Raw genomic sequence first — 27,969 nt, 5'->3', positions numbered from 1 at the left:
TAATTCTAGTTTCTCTCATGATGGCTTCAATTTTAATCCTAATGAAAAACTTACGCCCAACTCTAACAAACACTTTGCAGTGCAGAACAGCAACAACAAGAACAAGAACAAGAACTTCAACAATAACAAGCACACATTGTATAGCCAACAATTTGCAATCTAACACAGTTGAATACAAAATTACCCATTGCGACATACTGGGCATCAGAACCCAAAATCGTAGCGGGAGTCAAGCCAGTTGTGCCACAAACTTGTGTCAAAGACCATTCCGAGGAAATAAGAGATACATTTGCATACGAAAATCAGGACAACTTGATGCCATAATGTCAACGGAGGATACAATCAGCCAACAAGGAGTTGCTCCCCCAGTAAGCACTACCAGCACCAGGGACTATTACGATATGGCCCCCTATCAAGTGAGTATATGGCGAGACAAATATGTATGTCTACAATTTCAATATGCATATGGACTCAGCTGGAGATCGGCATTTGGATAAGAAGATGATGGGTATTGGGTTGAGTATCCACTGCTTTACATACATACAAATACATGAGACCTAAATAGTTGCAGGCGTTTTTGATTGCTTTCGCTGCACTTGCCTATCAAAACTTTGCGAATCTATGCCATCTCCTTTCTTACTATCACACCCCCCCCTACACCCCTACACCCCTACACCCCTACACCCCTACACCCCTTTTAACAGCACTTAATCATTCACATCGTTTCTGTTAAGTGTTTGTGGGGTTTGTAAGGGGCCTTTTCTTGTTATCGTTAATCTATCACTGACTAATTTATTAAAATCATTATCCATTACAGTCGGATATGAGTGATTCAGCACCCAACACTCCAGGACCGTCTTCCTCTTCGGCTCCTAAGAAATATTATCGTCATGCTGCTCATCGGTAAGTCAAGCTGAAACTACTTTAAAAAAAAATCGATTTATTATTGATATTTTTAGTATAAGGTTTGAACTCTTTCAATTACTCATCGCTTAATTCAACGATTAAGCTTATAGCAAATGTATTTCCTAACCTTTAATCATTTTCTTTATGAAATTAAAATGAAGATAAAATAACTATTTTGTTATTTTGACCCTAAAAGTATGCAATAGGCTGAAAAAGTTCTATATAAAACTTTAGGGAATTGAAATCAAGGTAAAATACTCGATATTTTGTTCCCTAAAGTATGCAATACATTGCAAAATTGTTGAGTTTTCAAAAAATATCAAATTTTTGTCATGCCTATAGTTTCTACAAACAATTTATCTTTATCTTTGAGTGCTTATTGCCTACTTAAGTGGGCGAATTTCCCCCCATTTCTTATCCATAGATCTGTCTCTGATCTTTTGGTATATACAAATATCACATCTGCTCCTAGTCTCAAAAATGGTCAGTTGTCAGTTGTTTATCTCGACAATCAATGTATTTATGTCTGGCCAGCCCGGAGACCCATCTTACCCCATGGCGAACTTTTTGAACCCATAAACTTTGCCTATTTTGCATTGCCTCTGCCCTCCCTGACGTTGTCGGCATCGACTTTATGTCCATTGTCGTCATCTTCATCACTTGGACTCATTAGAGCTGACTTGACCGATTCTTTGGCTCGTCGTCGGTTTCGCTTCATGTCACACGGCTTAACCCCGTCACAGCTGGTGTAGGTCAGTTGATGATGTTCAAACTTGAGCTTGAGTTTGAGGTCTTTTCTTTTGGGAGGAGGGCCCATCATTTGAATGTGAGCACAAATTACATAGAGGGCGTGCCAGTTGATTGCTAAAGTGCTTTTAAAGGTGCGGGGTGGCTGAGCGGGATGGATGCGAAAGTGTTAACAAGTGTCAAGGTTAAGATGCTTGGGCCATTTAAAGAAAATACTTTAACGAAAATTGTAAATTGTATTTGATTTTTGTCTGTTGACTTTTCAAACGAAACGAGTTTTCCCACAGACAGACAAATAGACAGAGTGAGAGAGAAAGAAAATGATTGAAAGTTTGCAAAATAGACAATTTGCTCCACTTAAATTTTTTAGATGGGACAGTGGAACAATTTGATCAAGATGTTTACAAAAAGAAATATACACTTGGTTAAGTTTCATTGAGTTTCATAGGCGGACAAGAGGCAAAGAGGTAGGGAGATGGGGTGAACTATTATAAATCTACTTGAGTATTTCGATTAGATTGCTTGTTACATTTTCTATGTAAACATGAATCAAGCTGATTTTGCTTAATCTTAAAAAAAAAAAAATTAACCATAATCCAGTTCGCCCACCCAACGTCCCCCTTTCCACACCTAGAGCAGAGGTTTTAGGCCTGTGTTCCATGGTCATTGCCATTTTGTCGTCTTATCGCCTTATCTAAGAAAAAGCAAAAGCAAAAATCCAGTCTCACATCCCACACACACACACACACACACACACACACTATACTATGTACATAATAAGTATGTATGTATGTATGTATGTATGTTTGACTGGGTATATAAATATTTTCCATACTTGTATATTACAGTTTACATTTTTGTTCGCTCTTTTATTTTTCGAGTGGCAACTATAGACAAGTGTCAACTGCAACCTGTATCTGTATCTGTCTCGGAATCTTTCTCTCTCTTTCTCTGTCGTCAGACTCTCTCGGTCTCTATCTCTGACATTGACACACTGCAAAAGTGTAAGCATGGAGAGTTTTCCTATGAGATAGGTATACACCGAATGATATAGATGTATATATTTATGGCCAATATTTGTTATTGACCATTCAATTTACCAATTTCAATTTATTTAGGTACACTTTCCAACAAATGTCCCTTTACTTAGTTAATAAAGACAAAAACACACACACACATAGACACACACAGATACAAATAGAAATTTGAATTTATTTGTTGCTTAGCATTTCATTTCTCAATGATTGATGGCAAATTCATGAATAAGTGAATGCAAATTGATTGTGGGCGAGAATGAATATTAGAGAAATCAGGTTATATAAACACAAAAACAAAACAACAACAAAAAAAACAAAACGTTTCATTACATTCACAAAAATCTTTGTTTAATTGTTTTGTATTAGCGCCACCTGGCGGCCATATATAAATTTGCATTGTTTATTTATAATATTTTGCTGGTCATGCGATAAGCAAAAACCATGATAAGAAGACTTTAACTAACAATAAGAGACCAAACTTGGTACCCTAAAAATAGGCTTATATGTACATAGTTGATCGGAAATCTAAGTGATAAGTGCCCCAGACCCTCCACATCGGGGGAAACCCACACCCATATTTATATATGTATATATGTATGTACAATATATCGTCTCTGCCTGTTTCCTTTTTTTATTACTGTATTTTGGTTTAAATGAAAGTCAAGCCAAGTCAATGAGTTTGTGAAGTGCATCGAAATAAAGGTTTAAGAAATGAAATCAAACAAAAAATAATTAAGAAAAACAACAATCTACTGATAGTTAAAAGCAAAAACATTTGTACATTGTACTAATGGGTACAGTCAAGTCAACGTGCAACGTCATGGCAATCATGAATCTAGTTGATTATGGATTGCTTGTTTTCCAATTCGAAATGTTTATTAACATTATCATTACTTATACACACATAAATCTAGATCTATGTAAATGGTTGAACAAAAACTATTATTCCATTTTTGAACGAAACGAAGTAGATCTTTCGATTAAGAAAAAAGAAAGAATGAATCAATGAATCTTAAATAAATCCTTTATCTTTATCTTAATCATTAATAACAACAAACTTCAAGAAGAGCTAAATTAAGTGATCTGTTGTTTGTCGAGCAATGTGTCCTTGTTGCAGGATTCCTTTTAACTAGGCTTATTACTGGCTTTCCAAGAGCTATAGCCCCTAGACTCAAAACTTATTAGCTCATTGGCTAGTAGCATAGATTATGGTCAAGACATTATTCAAGATTTTTTAAAATATTTATTTTTTGTTCTTATTATGCACAAGTTTGTCTGGCTTTAAGCCCAATATAGTAACCACCTACCTTATATAATATTTGTTTAGCATGATTTATAGACCTATCTCCTACAGCAAAACAAACAAAACAACAACAACAACAAAACCATTTTGGACTATCAATGGAATCGAACGAATAAAGATCGGACTATTTAGCAATCTGACATACAATATTTTTGTTGTCGCATTATGCAAATATATAAATTAGGTATGACTGCCAGACAAACTAAGATCTATGAAATATTTATGAACACACACACACACACACACAGATATGTGTGTGTAGCAAAAAGCACTCAACGCCATCAATATTATAATTGGGCACATAATTAATGTATGAATATTTGAAAGCAGCAAAGCGTTTTGACAGTCAAAGGTGTCACAGCAATTTGCATAGCCAAGCTATTTAGATATGTATGTACATCTGAAATGTATATACAATATGCATAGGGATAGATATATGTAGATATAGATAGACAGCTATAGATAGATATGGTTACTACTTTTCTTATAGTGTTTGCCCAAATTTATTAAGATATCAATATAGCAAAGACATAAACCTTTGCACTCACTCCATAAACTGGACCATAAACATGGAGAGAGAGAGTAACTTCGAGTCACAAAACTCTTTGGTCTCATACCTTTCTCTATAAATGTTTGTCGAGAGCATCTGAAAGTCGGTGAGCAAACGAATGATGCATACTAGTTTTCCGAAACGAAACTGACACACTAAAAATTTCCATAAACACACGCATACTACCATACACTGAGGCCGTAAAGTGGGTGTAGTCAGCCTATTTTTGAGTACTCAGACATTCATTTTTGTTTTTTTTTTTTCGTGTTGTTTTCTTCTTTTGGCGTGAAGATAAAGAATAGCATTGAAAGAGCAAAACTATGCAGTAACCCTGAATGATGATGAGTCATATGATTACCCTGGAAAAGGTTCTAAAAATTAATCAAAGTACTCAAAGTCGAAGTTTTGAATATTAATTAATGCCATCATGTTGGCTTTCATTTTTGTCATAAAAATGATAAAAATCCAAATGGACTTTGAAATACCCTTCAAAGAAATACCCATCAAAAGAGAGTAACGGGTGAAGTTAATACTATATGAAAGATTAGGAATATATATTTTATTTCTCCGAATACAAGATCAAGTGTTATTCATTTCAATAAGTAATATAAAATGAGTAAATTTTAAAGAGTTTTCTCTATTGTTCATGTGATTGTTCTTGTTTATTAAGATTTTGAATTTGTTATCTATATAGAGTCGTAAGATGCATATAATTTCATAAATTTAGATCGATTCGGATTGTGATCACTTCAAGTGTTCTCTCATTTTTGATCATTTAATCAGCTATTTAATCAATTGGTCTTAATCATAGACTTTCCTTATATCTGATTTAAATCGATTTTTGGTCTGGAAAACATCATGAGTTTATATCAATGAGGGCTTTAGTTATTTTGTTTCTTCTGTGCTGAATATACCCCCCTTATCTAGCAGATTACAGGGTATAAAAACATTTGACGTAGCCAAAAGACAGCTGTGTAGGCTTGACACGAGCCTCATAGAGAGCTTTCGACGCCGACGCAACTCAAGAGAGACAGAGTGAGAGAGAGAGAGAGTGAGAGATATTGCCTGAGAGAGCATGCGTGTGTTGCTTAGCACACACACTCTCTCTTTTTATACCATACACCCATAGGGTGAAATGGTATATTAAAGTCGCCAAAATGTATGTAACAGGCAGAAGGAAGCATCTCCGACCCCACAAAGTATATATATTCTTGATCAGGATCAACAACCGAGTCGATCTAGCCATGTCCGTCTGTCCGTCCGTCCGTCCGTCCGTCCGTCTGTCCGTATGAACACCTAGATCTCGGAGACTGTAAGAGCTAGAGCCACCAAATTTGGTATGTAGACTCGTGTAGTATGTAGAGTGATCAAGTTTATTTCAAATTTTTGCCACGCCCCTTTCCGCCCCCGCAATTTAAAAAAAGCGTTTATCTCAAAAACTATTCCAGCTAGAGCCACCATATTTGGTATGTATATTCGCTTAGTAAATGCACACATTTTGTATGTATACAAATTTTGCCACGCCCTTTTCCGCCCCCGTAATTTGAAAAACTTGATTATCTCCCGTATTTTTTTACCTTATGCAATCAAATTTGGCACACTTAAATTTAAAAAAAAAAAACACAAAATACCGAATTTGATCAAAATCGGAGAAAAAACAGTCGAGTTATGCATATAAATGTTTTTCCATAAGGCCGGAGTTGGCCGTTGGCTGGTGGGGGCGCTAGGGTGCTCGTATGATTGAGTGTGCGAGATACTAAGATATGCTTGTAAGAAGCATGTGAAAATGCATTTGTTTAATAAATTTGAAATATTTGCTTTACTGGTGTATGGTATACCTAAGTCGGCGAGACGACTTACTTACTTCATTTGTTTTTGTTTTTGTTTTTTTTTTGTGTCTGTCTGTCTCTTCCGCTCTCTTTCTTACACTCTCGCTATGCGGATTCCTTCCCCCATAACAATTTCTACGTTGCACTTTCAGTTGAAATTCGAACGTTGAACGAAATTGTTGCCCAAAAGCAGAAAAAATACAAAACGAAATTCAGAAGGAAAAAGAACTGAGAAAAAAACGAAAAAAAGTATACAGCATTAGCTAAAGAGAAAAACTTAGGCAACACTTTTTGTTGTTTTGTTTCAACTGCACTTCAATCTCCATTCTCATAAACAGCTGATAAGACACTCTCTGTCGCGGTTTCTCTCGCTCTCTGTATCGCGTCGGTTCTTTGACTTTGTGTTAAGCCCGCGACATTGTCTCGCCCCCGTAGTAGCATTTTTGTTGGCCTTTGGCGTTGCCTGGCGGTAAAAATGCCACAACAGAAGCAACAACAACAATTTGAAAATTCGCCACATTCCAATACGAAAATCTCGTCACGCGAACGCACACAGACAATCGGTGAGACCGATGATATGGATCAATCCGTATTGAATGGCTTACAATTTCAAGGATCCGGAGATGGCGCCACTAGCGCTTATCATGGCCACAAACGTGAGCTAGGACACAGGTGAGCAAAAAAAAAAAACACCGAAAAACAAAAACAAAAACATCTCTGACTATCATTGCCATCGGAATGGAAAATTTGAGACGTTCCTTATCAGCCTGACTCATCAGTTAGCTTAGTCAGTCTATCCACACACACACACACATAGGAACGTCTTTGTCAATAATCATTAACGATGAGCTAAAACTAATTTTAGTTAATTATTGTTGCCAAGCAGTTTATGATTTAAGATCTGAACCGAAACTACCTAAGAGACCTTTACTTCTGTTTCACGTTTTCCCTATCTCCAGGATTGTTATCTGGATCAAAATATCTTTATCAATGAGTCCCTTTCTAAATTACTTTTGTCGATAATTACTTGTTACTAAGTACTTAAGAGACTTGTTGAAACAATTTAATTGAATTCCAAATAAACTCTGATCGTTTTGCTCAAGAGAATTTTAACCATCAAAATTCCCATTTCCCCCAAAAATTGTAAATGTATTTTTCTATGAATTTCTATATCGAATTGTATTGAAGTGTTTGAAAAAGAATTTTTGGCAATTGTTTAAACAATGTGTTTACGCAATTTCATTTCTTTTGTTTTTTTTCTTTTCATAATAATTATAGCATTTTTTATATTTTTTGGCATTCTACTTGGAGTACTTTTGAGTTATTTCACTTGAAAGTCTTTGGTTTTCTTAGTCTCAATACTTTTTAAAAGATGCCAGAAGAAAGATAGATGTAAACTGATGCCTTTCAAATGGAATAGAATCATTTGATTTGATCACTTTTTATTATAAAACAAACAAACTCTGGAGTTAATATGAAAATTAATAGTTTAGATAACAAATTGATCATACAAAAATTTGAGTTAATATACATTTATAAAATAGAAATTGAATTCAATGATAAATAGATTAAACACAGACCATAAACCCACAATCAAATCTCGTCGTCATTATTGATTAAGGCGGAAGATAAGTATATAATTATAGATGTATGTATGTATGTATGTATGTATGTATAGTTTGTTGATGCAAATGCATTTATTAATAAGTATATAGTACTCATTTAAGCCTAAGAGCTCATTAATTCATAATAATAACCAACAGTTGCCACAATGTATCTTAAATCTATTTGCCAAACATCTAGATTCGAGACAATGACAAATAGTGAAATGTGGCAAAATAAAAAATCAATATGACCGATATATCTATACCCTTTCGAAAATGTTTGTATTTATTGGCCAAGCTATTGAAAATGGGTTGTTATTTCGATTATTACTTTACATAGTTTTTATATTGATCTAAGCTAAGATTTTAGACACTATAAGTCTTTATTCAAATAGGAACTAATTTCGATCCAATATTTCCAATATACACTTCTGACGAAGGGGTAAACAGAATTTTTGCATTTGCTGATAATCTTTGTTTAGATTAAAACCACAATGGCAACAACAATTGCATGTATATGCAAAATAATAACAAGTTAATATATTACAAAGTTTAATAGGATTAGTCATTGATATACATTGATAATAACTAAATTATATAAACGAAGGATTACGGCAATAAATATTCAAATCGTTATTTACTTTGCCTACTTTCCAGCGTTGCAGTTTTCAGTGACCATGTCTTTGCGTGTGTGGGTGTGTGTGCGTGTGTGTGTGTGTGTGTAACTGTGTGCTGTTGCAGTTTTTGCGGCTATTAACATGGCCTTGGCCATGCCCGGCACATCTTTCTGCCTTCCAAACCGCCGGTGGCTGCATGCAATTTAACCTCAGCCCATCAAGCAGCCAACCGCCGCATACGAATTAGAATTGAAGGGTGCACGTGTGTGTGTGTGTGTGTGTAGTGTGTGTATGTGCTTTTGCTGGCACTCTGCCTAATTGCTCTTTCAGTTTGGCTTTCAACACTTTCCCACACTCGCTGATGATTTAATTTTGTTCGTCTGTCACTTTTTTCTTTTCTTTTTTTTTTGCATTGTCTTGTCTCTTTTTGTTTAAACTGTCTGCGTGTATGCTAACTAACTAACTAATCCATGTTGATTAGTGGAAGCGCTTAAGCCTTTAGCTTAATTGACATGAAATGTTGTAGAATTCATCTTTAGAAGAAGCCGCTGGAAAAGGCTTAACCATTATTTCTACCCTTGCACTCGCTGTGTTCCTCTTTCTCTCTCTCTGTCTCTCTCTTGCTCTCTCTCTTGCTCTCTATCCTATCTCTCCTTTTCTAGTGTCACGTAGTTCTTTAACTTTTTACGTTGCCGGAAACGGAAACGCCCCAATCCGCACACAAACGACGACGACCCTGACAGAGGGAGAGAGAGAGAGAGAATGGCATCAACACAAAAGAGAAACAGAAAGAGAGCCAAAGGCAGCCGCTGCAAAACTTTAATGCAATTTGCATTTTATTGAAATTCACATGGAATATTTATTTTAATTTATTATATATGTACATATAAAATGTTCTATATGGCAATATTTACTTTATATTTCTTTCATTTATTTATTATTTTAATTACATGGTTCTTTTATTTTTTTTTTGCCTGGTCTTTTGTCTTAGTCTAATTATGCGCATAATTTCCACTCATCTGTTTGTATATATGTAATTTAATATATCTATATAATCCACATATTGAACAAGGAAAACATAAAGAACAAGGAAAAAAAAAAGGTTTAACAAAGAACTTATCCACAACCATAATATTGGCTTTAACAAAGTTTTTCATTTTCTGTTCACGAAAGAAGCTTAGTCAAAGGCTTTACTTTGCCTTTAGTTTTTATCTCTTACCTCTTATGTTTAACAATTTGTTTCCCCCATTGGAGAAAATTTCCAAATTTTTACATTTAATGCTTTGCTACAGTTTTCAGAGTTTAATTTTTAGTCATTTTTTTCTTTATAAAGATGAATTTGGGGTTTTCATGTGTCTAAACTTGATATGGTTTATGCCTAAAAAATGTTAAAAATCTTTATATATTAATCTTAAAGCCATTAAATCTAGACAAAACGAATCAGTATATTATTATCTATTCAAAAACGTTCCAAAAAGAGAAAATGTGGTTACAAAATTGCAATATCAATTCAAATAATTGGAATTTTGTGAATTCAAATAGCTTTTCCCCCTAACTCTCTCTCTCTTTTTGCCTACCCTTCTTCCTCTGTCTATCTCTCTCTCTCTCTCTCTCTACACTCGGTGTACGTTTGCATTATGGTAATAATTGTGATTATCGAATGGACAGTTAAATCATTTGATTAATGCAAACAAATACATTTATTTGTCGAATTGTCAAAGGGATTTAAATTGGTGGATAAATCAGCTCCACCCTTAGGCAATTGATTTATAATGAAAATGTATGTTTTATACCCTATAAATATAGTATATACATGAATTGGGAGGCAATTAAATGGGGAAATGTAATTTGATGAATTTTCATATGAATTTTGCCATTTTAAACTTGTTTGTAATTCGCAAGATTTCTCATTAAAATGCAAATAACATTTGAGTCATGTCCTTTGCCCTCAATTTTATGGCGTAGAAAGAGAGACAAAAAAAAAAAAAAAACTTTAACTACGTGACACGTTTAAATCTACAAATTGTCAACTGAATAAGAGTGAAAACGATGAAAGTGTTGAACCAAATGCTTGTTAACATTCAACGACTTGCTCCCAGTAAGCTGGATTTTTCTATTTGTTTTGGGGAAGAAAACCAAAAGAGGAAGTTGGCTTTGCTTTTTGGGTAGTTCTCTATACCTTTAACCCTCAGTACCTTTAACCAACACAACATCTTACTTCTCAAACCCAAACAGTAATCAAAAAATACAGATATACAAAAAAACACCAGAATTTCCAAAACAAAAAAAGAAAACAAAAAAAAAAGTATACCCCTTTTGTTTTGACTCTTAACTTCTAACCAATACCAACAGCCATGAATAAGTCGAATGTGCCCGTAACGAAATCGAACCGCCAACGGCAAACCGCAAGCTTCAAGACGCCGAATGCTAACTGGTATCACGATATGATAAATGATAGCAAGAAAGCCGATTTCTATAGCGTGCGTGTGAAAATTCAACGCATTTTGTGCCATCAGGATAGAATCGCATCGATGGTCAATAATGCCCAGAATCGTCCGAATCCATTTACTGTTCATGATCAATACGTGACCGCAAGGCGTAATCAATGGCTGGAAGACCTTAGCAGGGAGATGGATGAACAGCAACTGGCGATGGATGTGGATTCGCAGGATGCCAGTAGCGATGAAGACATTGAGTGCCTCATGATTGAGCCAAGGAAGCGTCCCAGTCAGTTGCCGTTGCCCAAATAGCCGCGACACACATTACATTAGTTAACCCAGCCAATCGTGCAAAAAAAATTTTAATTAAAGTTTAGTATGTGGCATTAAATGAAGTTTTGGATGAATTGATAATTACAATGAAAATATATGAATATACAAAATGAATGCTTTAAACGATTTGCATTCTGAAAAACAAAAATAATGGCTTATAAATAACTTCACTTGGCTCACGTGACGTATACGTAATGCTGTTTCGCTAAAGTTGCTATGCAAGCTACGTATACATATATATAGTTTCATAAACCGAATTTAAATCTATTATTAGTCGGCGTTCATCTTGATCTTGCTTGTTGGTGTTGTCTTCTGTTAGAATCTACGTAAGCAATTGACTTCCGGTGCGAGAGTGTTTCCTTTGAAAATAACTCACAGAATGTCTTTAACTTACTTTCACCCAACCGGATTCACTTGTTCTCCCCTCTCTCTCTCTCCCACACTTCCAATGTCTCTTTCTATTTTCAACAAATTGGATTAGTCGTCCCCACAAGGGAAGGGGGGAGAAAGAGAATGAGCGAAAAAAATAAAGCAACAGCGGAGCGGGCAATTGAATTTAGTTATTTGATTTGCAGCATCGCCTCCTCTTCTGCCAGCCTCTATTAAACGCCCTCCTTGCCCCTTCTAGAATTAGTAAATTTGTGAATAGATGGTGGTTGGTTTGGTTGGCAATGAGGGGGGTGCTGGGGACGACACGGGGACACGACAAGTAGCCCTAAAATTTTGTATTCCGGGGCTAATTAAGTCCACAAATTCCCATGCAAAGCCCTCTTCAATCAATTGAGACCCGACTGTCAGGGTTAATCAAGCCCCTAACTCATACTAAACGCGCTCACCACACTAACCTACCCCTTACCCCTAGACCCCCGGCCCGCCGCTCGCAATTCAAGGTCAAATGCCAACATCCCCTTTTGCAAAAACACACGAAAATAAAAAAAGAACTGAAATTGAAAGTGTTTTTTTTTCGGGGGCTTTTGTTTTCTCTTTTTTTTATTTTGGCGCGTATGCCCGCCCAAAAAAAAAAAAAAAATGTCACACGCATGACAACAAAAAAACAAGTTCTCTTTGGAACATTTGGAACAGGTCGTTTGCTTCATTCATTCGTCAATAATAACCCAGCCACAAATAGTCAGTGTCTTGGGCACTCAGTTTGATTTCGCAGTGAGTGCAGTTTGGACGCAAATTCGTTTTTTTTCTTTTGTTGAAGAACCAAAAAGGACTTTTGAATGTGTGTGTGTGTGTGTGTGTGTGTGTGTGTACCCATGTCAACATCCTTGTTTTCCTTGTCTTGCCTTCTCAAACTACGGACGTCTATCCAATTTCATCTGTGTGGTTTTTGTGTGCAATTTTGTGTGGCAATTAGAACTTTAATAGACGTACAAACCTCCGGCCAGGAAGTGAATTGCAAATTGGCTAGGCTTTAAGTAAATATTGCCACGCCCTTTTTTTGGTTTTTATTATTAGTTTTGTGACACAGGGCAACAAATCCAAAAATCTCTGATCTCAATGATTCTCACTGTGATTAAGTTTACTTGTTTATCAGAGATCCTAAATATCACTTGAGATGTTTTATTTTGTCTCAAAAGAAATCTCTTTACTTACTCTTACTCTTTACTTGAATGAAAAATACTCTCGAGCATCCTTTTCTCTCGTTCAGAGAGGTTTTTTTATTTCTATTTCTTTTTTGTTTCATTTATCACAAATCAAAAAGTCTCTTTCTCAGTCATACTTTGACTGGCTACACCGGCGACTCAAATATCTGTGGAAAGCGACTTTTCAGCCCTACAATTTATTTCAAATGAACGGCAAAGTTCAATAGGCGCAGAAAATTTGAATGCTTTGCTGGTCGTTAAGCTTGATGATAAGTAAATTTTTTATTGATTCATAAATGTGGAAAATTGAAACTTAAATATAAATAATATTATAATTATTTTAAAATTGAGTTTTTCAGTCATTCACTCACATACTGAGTTTCACCTTTCAAACGACAACTTCATTGTTATATCTTCAAGGGGACTTTGACTAAAACATTTTACAAAAACATTAAATTCAACAAGTAAAAACTAAAACAAAATGGAAATAAATCTCTTGCTCTCAGAGTAAGATGGAATATTTTTACTTTTTTGATTCTAATCTGCTTTTGAGAATAAAGACAAAAAAAATGGTTCAAGTGTTATTAACAAACTCTTATATTTGTGCAAGAATTTCATTTCGTAAATTCTTAGAAAAGAATAAATGTGAGCTAAAATATTCTCTATATTAAGAGATTTCATATTCTTAAATTGTTGAAATTTCTAAGTAAACTTTGCAGTAAGGCAATTTGGAAATCATCATCTGATAGTTAAATATGATATAAATATGATAACATATATTACATCAATTAGCATCCTTATTGCTAAATGTTTGATAAGAGGATAGGTTAAAGAAGCTTGCTTATATCCTGTTGACTAGTGTAATTATTTTTACGGTTACGTGAACATAGATATATATGCGTATGTATGTACATATGTGTGCCATTGCGGGTGTGTGTGAGTGTGTGTGTGAGACTATTTGGTTTTGTGGTTATGCTTATTAAGTCAATTATCGCCCAATTGTGCCGTCCCTGATGTGTGGCTATGGCCATGTCCCATGGCATTTTTTGTGTTGTTGCTGATGGCGCACTGCTTATGGCTTAGGATGAGACAGAGAAAGAGAGAGAGAGAGAGAGGGAGAGTGACAGAGTGACAGAGAGGAAGGTAGTGGTGGGGAAATGGGTATTGGTTACCCTGATGTGGTCGTTGTGTGTGGCTGATGGTCGTCGGTTTTTGCTTGGGTCTCCGGCGCAATTGTTTGTTTGCCATTTTGATTTTAATTGGAGCCACATACCAAGCAAAGTGCGCCCCCATCACACACACTCACACACACACACGCTCACACCTTGCACTCTCCCCCTTAAAACACTTCAACTATATTGCCAAAAATAATAATAACGACAATAGTAAAGTCCGTTCTATGTCCTTCACATGCTTCGATATTCTGACCTTGGTCAAGGATTCAATTTACCCGCATCTTTTCCTTTTGGTTTTTTGTTTATTGAAAAGACACCAATAATAGAGAAATTGCGAAAAAGAGGGAAATATTGTGTTGCAGGATACACGTATACAAATTCCATTTATTGACAAAATTTATTTAACAATTTAATTCTCGATGAGTTTTTTGTCATCACGTATTAATTTCGTTTTCGTTAAAAATAAAATTCAATAGAACGTTAAGTTTTTTGATTAAAATTGCTTAATATAAACCCGAACACTAGAGTCTAGTTAATCTGATTGCCATCATCTCATTAAGTCGATATAAAATTGGCTAAAGACTGAATTATTTTTGAGTAAAACTTCATTTCGGGTTTTAAGCTCATTCAATCTCATTTTGTCCTTTGCCACTGGCTCCTACCTCCACCCCCTCCACTGCCAACAATCATTTAGGGAAGTGGCAAGTGCACGTGGCCATTAAAGAGTGGCAACAACTATATAAATGTATATATATCGCAGATTCTCTTATGTATTAGCTGCAGCAAAACGTTCATGCCATGACGTTTACAAAATGAGAATGAATGGCAAATAGAATGGCGTTGGAGGGGTGGTAGAGAGAGAGAGAGGAGGTAAATAACAACAAGAGCTGCAGCTAAAAACTTAACTACAACAGGGAATAGGGGAATATGACGTATACGCCACGTGAGTGGAGCAACCAACAGAAAGCAATGGCGAAACCAAATTGATAAACTTGCATTGGCATGATATGAATTTTGATTTTATAACACTTTGGTGAACAATTTAACCCTGGACCTCGTCCCCGTCGTCTGCTCTGCACGCAAACAAGTGCAAATTGTATGGGTAAATCTAATCTAATCTTAGCAGCAGCAGCAGCAGCATCAGGACAATAGCAGCACAATAAACAGTTTACAGTTTCTGCAGGAGATAACTTGCCCATATCCTTGAGGGGCAGACTCTGTGGCATTTTGCCATCTTATCGAATTGAAATGTCCTTCACAATGGACGATGACGACAACGTTTTTTGTTCAACACACACAAAGTCTTCTTACACTTTGTGGCAGTTAATATAACAAATTCAAATTTGCACTATCAACTGGAATAGATTCAGATCTTTATTTGCGTTTGCATTGTTAGTTTGAGATATTTTATATATAGAGAGAAACTTATTGAGAACAGCCAAAAAAAAAAAAATTGAAGAAGAAATAAAGCCGCTAAAAAACATACAAAAGTGCCACACAAACTCGACAAATGTCTAATACCAACAATAATAACAACAACACAGAGTATAAGTGTTTCAATGGCAGTTGTCAACAGAATTTGCATGTGGCAACAAGTTTGCAACAACAACAACAACAACACGAGTTTGATGTCAGTGTCAGTGTCAAAGCTGAAACAGAAACTCAACTTAAACCTGATACTGCCAAAGTGCATGCATTACAACAACACCAATATCACTACTATCAACAACAACAACAACAATGTTGCAACATAACAACAACACAAAGTCCACAAAACGCGTAAGTTACAGAAATTGTTTATCATTTCTTCTCATTTTGTTTTAAATTTTTGCTAAATACCCTTTAAATACCTGGGCAACAAGGGCATATGCGATTTACTCTGGCTAGTCATTAGCAAGTACATAAGTCTGTAAACCAAATACATATTGAATGGGGATTCATTTCAATAAATTTGTCGAAACTTTAAACGAACGATACTTATTTAATGAAAATGTAAATCACAATTATGAAAATCAAAATCATTCAAAAACTCCAAGTACTCTGAATATTTAACTCCTTTCAGTTTTTAGCCTTCTTAATTAAAGGGGTTGAAAATCGATTTGAATGCATTAAATGTAATGAGAAATGTCCACTTTAACGTTCAAACTTCTATTTGGCAACTGTATTGACCAAAGCTCAGCTTATCCTTATTATCCTTAGCTGTTTTTGCTACATCAGTATTATGTAAAGATTTTCGAATACATCGAGTTATTTATCAAACACTTTAAAACATTCCAGAATAGCTTGAACTTAAGATTTCCCTGGTCATTTGAATACATACTTTAATCATATTTAAATTTCACAGAGCATTTTCTTTTGAAAATGCAAAACTAACTTTTTCTTTTGTATACAATTTGGAATAAGGCTCATAGGCAAAGCATACTGAAGCATCTTGTTAATTGATCTTTATGAGGATCAGATTCTCAAAAGAAGTATTCTTCGCTTCGACAACATTGTAAAGCGGACAAGGTCTGATTGATGCGATTACGACTGTGTAAAAACAAAGTGTCAACAGGCCAATTAAAATGCCAACAATAAGAAAAACAACATGAATATATGTTAATCCAAACGAATATGTACATATATATGTGAATATGAATGACCTATGTTTGACAGAGAAGAATAATGTTTTGTAATCTGCTTGACGCATTTTAATTATTGTTTATTTTTTTTGTCAGCTTATCATTGCGAAAACAAAAATTTAATCAATTAAACACTGCAACAATTGTTGGCTTAAGTCACTAACTCTATTAAGCTAAAGATTGTCACCCTGGGTGAATGACTTTACCTATTGAAACACATACATATATACATACATTTATATATGTATGTATGATTGTAGTTGTTTGATGAATGAAATTTTGCTTCATGAATTTTACAAGTCCCACAAAAGTTTATGCATGGTAGATGGCATCTCTCCGAGGGGAGGTTTCTAATTCGATTTCTTTATTTTCGTTTCAAAGTTTTGATTGAAATGAATTTTTGCCTGATTTTCGCATAAGTTTCTTTTGTGAGCTTGCTCTTATACCTACTTTTACCTACATATATATAAGTAGATATACTTAAAATTTTGTGTCGCCTGTCGATAAAAACTTTTTTTGGGGGCAAAGAGTTCAATGAAACTTCCAGTAAACTGACGCAGTCAGCACAAAAATTGTTTTGGCCAAATTGAAAATTGGCAACATGGTCCTTAAGTTGGAAAATTAATTATTTCAATTTCTCGCAAGTGACCCTATATTTTCATTTTCATTTTTTGGTGTTTGGTCACAGATTTATGCATTTTGTTTGAATTTGGGTTAAACAACAAATCAACAAAAACAAATTGGGGGAAAAAAACTGCAAAAACAAAACAAAAAAAAAAAAAAGGATGCAACTTTTTTGCTGATTTTGGCAAATTTTCAACTGAACTAAATTGCTTAAAACGGCAGAGGACGAAAAACATAAATACGCAAACACAGAATGTTCTCATAGTGTGAAGCATTTGTTAAAAATTGAAATTCCCAAACAACAAACATGGGCGTCAATCAGAGGGGTTTTACTAACAGAATCTTGACATGAAAATAAAAAACACCTAGAGAGGATTAAAATCCGTCAAATACATAAGCTTCTATAAAATAAAGATGACTACGATATATGTCATGGTTTTATAGTGTACTTATATTCTATAGATACTATATGCATCTGTTTGAATATAGATATACTTTCCATGTAACTCATACATTTACTTATCTGGAAGTCCTTTTTCTCTCATACAAGATCTATATCACATTAATCTGTATCCAAGTATTTCCAGCTAATCTATGTACTTTGTATTGTACTTAAGAACTTGCCTACGCCTCTGGACAATACTTTCACGTTTAATATGCTCTACATGTGGAAAAACATAAACTTAATTCAAACAAATCAAGTATTTGTAATAATTGTTGAGAGAGATCGAGTATCTTTTGAAAATACTATCATGTTATATTATTAGCTGACTTTGTCATGGCCAAAGCTTATTCTGCATGCTAAAACTAGTTGAGAATTACAACTAAAGCAAATTATAAATTAACCAAATTTTGTTTTAGAATTTTCTATTTATGTGGCGCGGCGAGTGCATAGATTAATTTTGTATTATAAGATCATTAAACTAGTTTTATGTAACTGAAAATTTCAAAATCCATATGCATGTAGCTTAAGAAATAAGTATAAATTTTGGTTTTGAAGGGGGTTTAGTGTGTCTCATTTCGTGTTTAATTTGTTTCGCAATTTGCTCTGCTAATGAGTTTATTCACAAGGTTAAAAAGGTCCCCCATTTGGGGTTTGTTCGTGTTTTTATTTTTTGGTAGCTTCTCTTATTGGTAGCCTCTTTTTTTGTGTCTTTGGCTTGTGGGTTTTGCAGTTCTGGGCGTGGCAAGCTAGCAAGCAGCTGCTGTCAACAGCCAGAGGACCACCCATGAAATGGGCGTAATGCTGCGGCCGCTGCCTGCAACAAAACTTTTTTACACTAATTACTCGCTGGCCACACACATTTACACAAATGACAAGTCGTATTGAGAATTTTTGAAAAACATTTGAACATTTTGCGCATTGCATTGCATGTTTTCCTTTCTTTTTTTTGTTGTTGTCTGGTGATAAACTTTTGACACGGCCAACAATTTGCGTCTGATGTAAATGATTAAACATGCACGTCTATATTATAGTTATATATGTACATTCATTCTATATATAAATATATATTTAGACACATGATGACGTCCAGAGATTAGACATGGCTTACTCAATGGCATATTTTTATGCATACAAACCTTATTTTCTTTTTTTTTAATATTTGTCTTCCGTTGGGTCTAAAAATAATCGATTCACTGCATTTGCATGGTCCACAGTATGCTTCTTCTTCTTCTCTATCAACAGTTTCATTTTGTAAAGGTCGCCCGTGGGTAGGCAATGCTATTTTTACGCACAAATAGGAAATGGGCGGGGCATTGAAAAAAAAAATAGGTAGTAGGTATACATAAATGCAGGTAAATTGCATTTAAACATCCGAAGAGTTTATTTCTGTTTTAAATTTGTGTATCGAAAGAGTTGTTAAGAATTGATTCAAATGGGAATCTCTTTAAAAGTTTTGGTTACTGGAAAATAATCTCTGAAACTAAGTCTGTTTATTTGTCTTCTTTTGCAGAGTCTTTGTGAACAGATCTTTGCATCTGGAGAATATCAAATACTATGGCTTCGATATGGATTATACTCTGGCCGGTAAGCAATTAGTCAAAGTTAATAAAAATAATAATAACTGTTTAATTTTATGATTCGTAGAATATAAATCGCCACAGTATGAACAATTGGGCTTCAATTTGGTTAAAGAGCGTCTTGTCTCGATGGGTTATCCAAAGGAAATTCTACAATTTGAATATGATCCAACATTTCCAGTGCGTGGTTTATGGTTCGATACACTTTATGGCAATCTACTCAAGGTAGATGCTTATGGCAATATTTTGGTCTGTGTGCATGGATTTGAGTTTATTAAGCAGTAAGTAAATACCTATTAAAAAACTATGGCAACGAAATATTATAATTATATTTAATTACAGTCATCAAGTGTATGAATTGTATCCGAATAAGTTTCTTAAATTGGATGAATCACGGGTTTATGTATTGAATACGCTTTTCAATTTACCGGAAACCTATTTGCTGGCCTGTCTGGTTGATTTCTTTACCAATAGCAATGAATTTGTGCGGTAAGTATGAATATTTGAAAGATATAATCTATACTATGCTATGCTATCGCTAGTCTATCTTAATCTATCTATAATCTATCACACTCACTATACCTTACTTTCGTCTCTCTTCTTCAGCGTTGAACGCGGAATTAAAGCTGGTGATTTTCTATTTACCTATAAGTCGATTTTCCAGGACGTGCGTCGTGCCGTCGATTGGGTGCATTCCGATGGCGATTTGAAGCGTCGTACTACGCAGGTAAATTGATGGCAATGTGTGGCCAGCCGCCAAAAATCTCCTGAAACTTATCCTATTTTCGTTTCGTTTTAGAATATGGCCTACTATGTGAAAAAGGACAAACGCCTGCCGACTGTATTGTCACGTATACGTGAATCGGGTGCCAAACTCTTCATGTTGACTAACAGCGATTATACATATACAAATGAGATAATGACCTATCTGTTTGATTTCCCCCATGGAGCAAATGACGATGAACCGCATCGAGATTGGAAATCCTATTTCGATGTAATTGTCGTCGATGCCCGTAAGCCACTGTTCTTTGATGAGGGCACTGTGTTGCGTCAGGTGGATACCAAAACGGGTGGATTGAAAATAGGCACCCATATTGGACCATTGCAGCCGGGACAAGTGTATTCGGGTGGCTCGTGTGAGCTCTTCACCAAATTCATCAATGCCAAGGGAAAGGATGTCCTCTATGTGGGTGATCATATATTCGGTGATATTCTCAAATCGAAGAAAATCCGCGGTTGGCGTACATTCTTGATTGTCCCGGAATTGGTCCGCGAGTTGCATGTGTGGACCGATGAGTGTCAATTGTTTGCCGAATTGCAAAATTTGGACATTAAACTGGGTGATTTGTATCGCGATTTGGATTCAAGTGCCAAGGTTAAGCCGGATATATCTCAATTGCGTACTTGTATACGGGATGTGACGCATAAAATGGATATGTCATACGGCATGATGGGCTCGCTGTTCCGTTCGGGATCGCGTCAGACCTTCTTCTCCAGTCAAGTGGTGCGATATGCCGATGTCTATGCCGCCACTCTGCTCAATCTCATCTATTATCCATTCTCGTACATGTTCCGAGCACCGGCCATGCTTTTGCCGCATGAGTCGACAGTGGCCCACGATCAGGCCCATCAGCCGCCGCCGCCACCATTTCCATCAGCAGCTCTGGAGGATGTGAGCAGTACAAGTTGCAGTCCAGCGGCTGCTAACATAGCTGCACGCACTTCGGCTGGTCTAGAGGATTCAGGCAAGGAGACTACAAAGGATACAAAGGAGACAAAAGAGTCAAAGGATGGCAAAGACTTGCATCGAGCGGTAATTTCTAGTGTTATACGCTTCTATTTTATGATACTGATTCTGTTCTCTTTTTCTTTCGCAGAGCTCCATTGTCCATACTCGCCCATCTACGCCCACTGTGGTCACTCATACTCATGACGAGGATTATTCCGAAGAAGAAGATGCTCCATCCTCGTCAGAGCAACCCATACGCGATGTCTCCGATTAAAGATTTCACTTATATTTATGTTTTTTTTTTTTTTAGTTTATTATTTTTTTTGCCTTGCATATCCAAATGCATTCTCCAAGTAAATGTTTAGATCAACGAATTTTTCTTCTTCTTGTTTGAAAAGAATCACCAAATCCACAAAAGAAAATTATATATACACGTACATATACAGATATATACAGATATATATATATATACATATACACATATAGCAACTAGTGTAAACTGTAACGATTTTTTTGCGATTTTAAACCTATATACATACAAATATTATATACACACTAGTTGGTTCCATACATAGAATGTGTCTTTTTTTTTAAATAAAAACAGCCAAAAAAAATAAAACGTAAAACATGTAAATGTTAATTGTTGTATTTTAGTTTTTTATGTATATTTTAATTAAGTGAACCTAAGGATGACAAAATATATCATTGTTCTTAGCTCTTTGAAGCAGCTTAGTGATGGTAATCGAGGTGGCTAAGCAAGGACTTCAACCTCATCAACCACATTACTTTCCTCATTTTTGGACTTCTAGCTGGTTTATGTGATAGTTTTATGTAGCATACTTTTAGGGCGAAATAAATTACAAGTTTTATAAAGCATACTTATTAAAGTATTGTAAAAGTATTTTTAGAAATTCGATTCCATATTTTAGAAAGAGTATTTTCTATTTTGCAATTGCTTTATATCTTTCATTTTATACAATTCTTTGTCCTTGAATCCTGGACTTTATTTACTATTCCATTTCATTTCATTTTTGAATCCCAACTTTGCAAGATATTGCAGTTGCAACTATTTCAAAATCTAGAATCGATTGAAAATTGGCCAAAATAGAGACGGAAAAGCACAGGCCGATCTTGAAATTGTTTCGCCTAAAGAAAAGATTAACTCTTTTCACCACTCAAAAAACCTTTTCGAAAATCTTACGATTTGAAGATGATCCTGTAAGCAAATATTGGTTATTTCAAGGGTTCATTTTAAGGGCAATCAGAATATTTTTTGGCCAGTTGCAAGTCATGGTTCCATAGACTATTCATGGAAACTGCTACAAAATATATCTATTGTTTTTTTTCCATAGAGTAATGCAACTAAATAGACCTTTATAAATATGAAACTATAGTTCACTTAAGGTTGTTTAAATATAAGTCTTAGCTAATTAATTAAATAGACACCAAATATTTTGGAATTTACAAAAACGCAAAAAGATTTATTTAATGCTTGAAAATCAGCCAAAATATTTACTGTTTGGCAATTTTATTGCCATCACATTGGAGCTCACTGTAGATTTCTTCATTCTGATAATCTCCCCTCAATTGAGTAACTAGCTGAATGCTATTGTCCTGGAAATAGAAGTTATGCAGTTGAGCAACGATGATATCGTGCAGAATGGGCGGGGGGACTTACATTGAATAAAACATTCTTGGCATCCTTGTGGTAATCGCCAAAGAGGGCGAATACATCGACCAATTTGCCTCTGGCGCCAAATTTATCCGAAATCAGTGAGAACAAATGCTTCACAGTCTCCTGTTCCACAGGCGTGGCATCAGAGTGAACAAAAATGGCGCGTGGCAACTGAACCTCAACGTTGCACGTACGATAATCGGTGACGGGACGACGCTCCAGGGTGGGGCACACCAATTGCCAGTCCTTATGCTGTTCCAAATCCTTGGCCGGAACAACAAGTAGCTGTTGCTCGGTACTGGCCACATTCTTACACCAATCCAAGCCACGTCTCTTGTTGAGAAGAGCAGCCGACAGACGGGAACGTTCGTTATTCGCATCGTAATTGCTGTGGAAATGGAAACCAATCAATGTCTGGCAACATTTTGTGATCCTTTTTGGCCACTTACATTGGGGCTTTTTGTAGAGCTTCACGATTGAGAGTTGGCGGAGCGACAGCAACATAAACATCCTGCTCATCCAGTTGCTCATAGACGAGGGGCACAAGTTTGTTCTCACGTGCATCGGCATAACCCTTGGCTGGAACGATAACTAAATCAGCGTTTTTGGCCTTCAGGGCCTCAATACAGTCGGTGGATTGAACGCACTCGAGCTCGGGACGGGCATCGCGAGCATAGGCGGCCTGATGGAGGGCCTGACATTTGGCAAACTCTTCATCGGTCTGCACACACAAACGCAACTTGCGTATGGCACTGCCATCACGCTCAATCACATCCTTGTAGCCAGCACGCTCTAGATACACTTTTGGATCGATGGCCTCCTTTTTGCTGTGATACACTGCATTCGGCTGGATGAGTAAATGGGCGGCCGCCTCATGATTCTGGGCATGCAAACCATTCTCAAAGAAGCGCTCCAAACGATTCTGCAGCTGATGGAGCTGTTCGTTATTGTGGACGGCCTGCTCGTTGGAAATGTAACCGCTCCAGGGGCGTTGGGCCCAGGAGCAGGCGGGTCCGGTAATGGGACGACGAGTGCCATCCTCACAGAGATACTCAAAGTTATCGGGATTGCCCTCGGCAGGAGTTTCGGGTGAACTGGAACCGGGCAATGCGAAATATTTCTTAATGAACTGCACCTTGGTGAAGGCCACTTCACCCTGACCCTTATCCAGACATCTAATTGCACCATCATAGCCACTAAACTTGTCCGGGTAATTGCATTGCGATGGCTTCTCGCATAGAGCACACAGGTTAGAGTATTTCTTCTTTAGCAGACGATCCGTCTCGGGATGAGCCGAATAGTTGCCCACGAGGCAAGATTGCGAAAAGAATTCGGAAAGGGATTTCAATTCACGTTCCGTGGCCGATATTTGCGGATCAGCTGAGACCTTAAGGACATGGGTATTCTTCAATTTGGTAATGGGAATTTTGTAGCCAACATTGCGACCGAAGCCGGTGTGGCAAGATTTGGCACCGCGCAACTGTTGCAAATTGTGTATGGGTGAGGATTTCTTAACCATAATGATGCCCTCATAACGGAATTCGGCTAAAAGAGAATATCATTGGTGTCTCTTTTTTCCCATTTCTCTCCTTGACTCTCTTACCATTCTTATCCTGTTGAGTGCGAATTTCAGAAATCACACGATAATCCTCGTTCTTACGATGATAGGCCATATACATATCCTCGGGCTCAGTGGCCAAAACATCGGCCTTGCGCTGCTCAATCATCTCCAGACAATCGACACGATCCCGTCCAGCCACACACTCCATACGTATGCCAGCCTCCGAGGGATCGGCCAATAGCTGTTGGCATTCCTTAAAATAGATTTGAGGCACACACAAACGATCTAGAAAAGAATTCATTCGATCCATATAGATGCTTCGTCTATAGGCTTCAATTTGTAATTCATCTTACAAATGGGCTCCTCCGCCTGGCTAGACTGCACCACCAGCAGGGCAACTGCTGCTATTATCCACGAATGCATCGCCATAGTTGTAGCTGCTCAACTGTGACTCTCCCCAATGCCGGCCGGCGTTTTTATACCCATCTCTCATCTATTCTCATCTTTTTTTATTTCTTCCCCGGATTCCCTTCTATTTATTTTTTTCTTTTGCTCACTTTTTTTGTTTTTTTTTGTTTTTTGCTGTTGTTTTGATTGTCAGGTCGATCTTTCAATTAAGCGGCAACAGCAAAAACGAAAACAAAAACACAACAGGCGAGAAGAGAGAAAGAACTGAGCAAAAAGAGAAGACTTTTGACTGGTTCTAGAAATCTATATCTACATTTGCTTGTAGTAGGCGATTAGTCAGTCTCGAAATGCTCTACTCTTGAGCTTGGGCTTAGTGATTGAATCGATCGATCAAGCCAAAGAAGGTATCATCAATCAGTCTATACATATATGTATATGGTCAATATATATTTAACCTTTCCATCAGTTGTCATTAACAGCCGATTAGCAGAAAACGGAATCAGCAGTTATTGCAACATTGTCTATGGGTAAATATATGACCTAATCCAAAATGGTTCTGAAAATTCCCAAAGGTATTTCGTTTTTGCATACAGAATAGTTATAGATTTAGATATAAACGATTTCTTTTTGCATTTTAATATCTTATATAATCTCATTTGAATTTCATTTAACATTTTAATCAATCGATTAACCGGTATTAACTATATGTCCATATATAGAAACCTACCTGACTTGGAGATAGTGTTTAATTAGTGCTCTCTGATGATAAGATTCTCAGTAATTCATATATATATTTATACTCTCCTTATTATTATCAACAAGATTATATGGATTTGAGACAGCAATTTGCTACATTTCCAAGTGAGATTTTTTTGCAATAGATTTGAAACATTACGTAAATATTCAAGGGTATTGAAACTGAGACTTTGAAATCTATATATGTTATCCGAGCCCTCGATTTTAAGTGAAATCCCCCAAATGATTAGCAAGGGGAATTTCCTCAAAATGACCTTATTTTAATTAGCTGATAATATTGCTTTCAAATCGAAGCACTACGAAAGATAAAGCATGCTAAATCGGCTGATGTGTCTGACTATATATAAATATATAAATATATACCTATATATAGAAGATATATACATAAATTTATGGCCCACGTATAGAGAATAATAAACAGTTTCATTAAACTCGATCGAGCTTCAAGTCACAGACAAAAAAAAGAAAGAAACAAAAAAAAAAAACCCCCAACCACTTAATAGATATATATATTCCTTTATATAGTAGATGGACTATGTGTGTATGAGATCGAGTATAATATATATAGTATATATCTAAACACACCCACCAACAGAGTATAAACTTTTGTCATCTCGTTTGCCGGCGACTTTTCCACAGAATTCTATTAAGGCTCATTTATAATAGCCTCAACGCTTGCATTTTAAATTGATCGCTTTGAGTTGACTTATGATTGAGTTGTGGGTGGTGGAGAGGTTAGTTCGGTAGTTCCCCCCCATAAGGTGCAATTTGTGGACACACACGCTGTCTCTCTCTCTCTCTATTCCTGTCTCTGTACACTCAGCCATGGAAAAACGGGTTTTGACTTCTTGGCAAATGAAAGCAAAACAAAGATAAAAAAAAATAAAGATTAAAGCATGATTTATTAGGTTTAGAGAGAGGAAGGGATATGTAAAAAAAAAATAAAATTATTCCTGGGTGGGGCATCAAGTACCTATTAACATTAGCTTAAGCTGAAACCCTTTGACCGGTAAAATGAAACCGGTTATGTATAGGCAAAGGGAAAAACAACTATTGACTTGAGGGCTCATTCTGTTTAGTTTCAGGTGGGTGGCAATGGAGGGTCAAGGGTTCTGATTAGACTAGAGGAAAGCGACAAAATATCTCAATGCTAGAAGAATTGATTATTGCCAACTATACTGCACGATTTTGTGTTTTATCCATTTTAACTACTAAAGAAAATCTATAAATTAAATAATGAAATTGAATAACAAAAAATTAATAGATAAATTAATAAGAATCATTTATTTTTAAGGATAATATAAAATTGAAACTACTTTAAAATTGATTAAGTGTATGCAAGGCAAAAAGAGAGAGAGAGAGCCGTTTCTGATGTCATAAAGTACATATGTACATATATATTCTTGACCAGCATCAATAGCAGAGTCATGTCGGTCTGCCGATAATCACCTCAGATGGATACGACTGGGTATCAGTGGATCATACCCCTTCAATGTGATAGCTATTGAAATGAATTTTGGTATTTAAGCTTTCTTTTTCTTATCCTATAGTTTTTGGGGTTTTCCGATATGTCTGCTATAACAAATGTACATGTGGGAATGATTGATCGAAGAAGTATTTTTAGAGAGTACTCTTTGTTAAGGTTTTGGGAATTCTTTCACTAACAAGGCAAGTACCCAAGGGCATAAGTGCCAATTTCGATTAGAGAATTGCCAATGGAAAGAGCTTTGTCTTATTTGAGCCATTCAAAAATCTCGAGTTCTCGCAAGATCGAATTATGTGCTACGTCCCCATAGGTTCTTTGTTTCTTCGAATTTTTATAAGAATAATTTGTTATTTTGTTGGAGTGTCTATATTAAAAATCTCTTTCTATATGTATAATTGTCATTTCGAATCACTGTGCGACAAAAAGCTTTCAGAAACCAACAAAAAGAAAAAAACAGATGGCGGAAAGAAAGAGAGAACGCCAGGGGCAGCACAGTGCAAAAGCTCCATAGAGCGGGAAGCTTCAAATAGCTAAGCGAATTTAAAAAAAAAAATTGTGCTAACTTCAGAATAGACAAAAACAAGACTGAAACTTTACAGTTTTTACTAATTAACTTCCCAATTTTTTTTGAAATTTTCTAAATCCAGATGTAAATTAATCTTACTTAACCAAATCTCTCACTACCTTCCTTTATTTATATATTTTCACATTACATAATTTAGTTGCAAACTTTAAAATGCAAATAGAAAGGCTTGACTTGGGTCTTACAAGTTGGGAATTGGGATCAGAGTTCACACTGTTCAAAGGAAGGAGAGCGGTGAGAAGGCTTTACATTCTAAATCAAACTCCATTTAAGCGGAAGTCAACCAACCAACTAATATCACTTCTAGGCAACTGTGATTCATATTTTATATATAAAGGTTTACTATTAAATGCCTCTGTGACTCATATTGTGA

General features: G+C 36.0%; 3 protein-coding genes across 5 annotated transcripts in view; 1 reads left to right on the top strand and 2 right to left on the bottom strand.

The window, feature by feature from the left end:
• LOC6648440 (cuticle protein 21.3) overlaps nucleotides 1-13,156 on the bottom strand; it is a 32,323-nt gene extending 19,167 nt beyond the window's left edge. Inside the window, exon 1 of one of the 2 annotated variants that reach the window (XM_023179039.2) lies at nucleotides 12,967-13,156. The gene's annotated coding sequence lies outside the window, so the exon portion shown is untranslated. The remainder of the gene's footprint in view (nucleotides 1-12,966) is intronic. The other variant, XM_023179040.2, reaches the window with a different exon arrangement.
• LOC6648255 (cytosolic purine 5'-nucleotidase) lies at nucleotides 27-21,501 on the top strand. Of its 2 annotated transcripts, XM_023179038.2 has the most exons (8): nucleotides 27-416; nucleotides 818-903; nucleotides 19,332-19,405; nucleotides 19,466-19,679; nucleotides 19,741-19,887; nucleotides 20,005-20,125; nucleotides 20,198-21,211; nucleotides 21,276-21,501. In XM_023179038.2, exons 1-8 carry the CDS (start codon nucleotides 42-44, stop codon nucleotides 21,399-21,401), a joined length of 2,157 nt encoding a protein of 718 aa, XP_023034806.2. In that variant the 5' UTR covers nucleotides 27-41; the 3' UTR covers nucleotides 21,402-21,501. The 2 variants fall into 2 exon arrangements, with proteins under 2 accessions (XP_023034806.2, XP_002071191.2); XM_002071155.4 differs by lacking the exons at nucleotides 27-416; nucleotides 818-903 and adding an exon at nucleotides 6,640-7,044.
• Nucleotides 21,502-22,579: 1,078 nt separating this feature from the next.
• Nucleotides 22,580-24,807, bottom strand: LOC6648254 (transferrin). The gene is made up of 5 exons (XM_002071154.4): nucleotides 24,717-24,807; nucleotides 24,406-24,648; nucleotides 23,252-24,347; nucleotides 22,806-23,190; nucleotides 22,580-22,741 (listed from the first exon to the last, which is right to left on the bottom strand). The coding sequence occupies exons 1-5, from the start codon at nucleotides 24,790-24,792 to the stop codon at nucleotides 22,640-22,642; spliced, it is 1,902 nt and encodes a 633-aa protein (XP_002071190.1). The 5' UTR covers nucleotides 24,793-24,807; the 3' UTR covers nucleotides 22,580-22,639.
• Nucleotides 24,808-27,969: the final 3,162 nt, after the last annotated feature.

Source organism: Drosophila willistoni, assembly GCF_018902025.1.
Source record: "Drosophila willistoni isolate 14030-0811.24 chromosome XL unlocalized genomic scaffold, UCI_dwil_1.1 Seg141, whole genome shotgun sequence".
NCBI classification, from domain to species: domain Eukaryota; kingdom Metazoa; phylum Arthropoda; class Insecta; order Diptera; family Drosophilidae; genus Drosophila; species Drosophila willistoni.
The sequence above is the reverse complement of the archived record's forward strand: the minus strand, read 5'-3'. Positions and strand labels throughout refer to the sequence as shown.

Bases quoted from the DNA above. Each gene is read 5' to 3' on its own strand.
- LOC6648255 (XM_023179038.2), top strand. From the start codon at position 42: ATGAAAAACTTACGCCCAACTCTAACAAACACTTTGCAGTGCAGAACA. The intron at 904-19,331 runs GTAAGTCAAGCT...CTTCTTTTGCAG, and splicing joins TATCGTCATGCTGCTCATCG to AGTCTTTGTGAACAGATCTT. The intron at 19,406-19,465 runs GTAAGCAATTAG...TATGATTCGTAG, and splicing joins TATGGATTATACTCTGGCCG to AATATAAATCGCCACAGTAT.
- LOC6648254 (XM_002071154.4), bottom strand. From the start codon at position 24,792: ATGGCGATGCATTCGTGGATAATAGCAGCAGTTGCCCTGCTGGTGGTG. The intron at 24,649-24,716 runs GTAAGATGAATT...ATTCTTTTCTAG, and splicing joins CCAGGCGGAGGAGCCCATTT to ATCGTTTGTGTGTGCCTCAA. The intron at 23,191-23,251 runs GTAAGTGGCCAA...CCATTTCCACAG, and splicing joins GCTCTACAAAAAGCCCCAAT to CAATTACGATGCGAATAACG.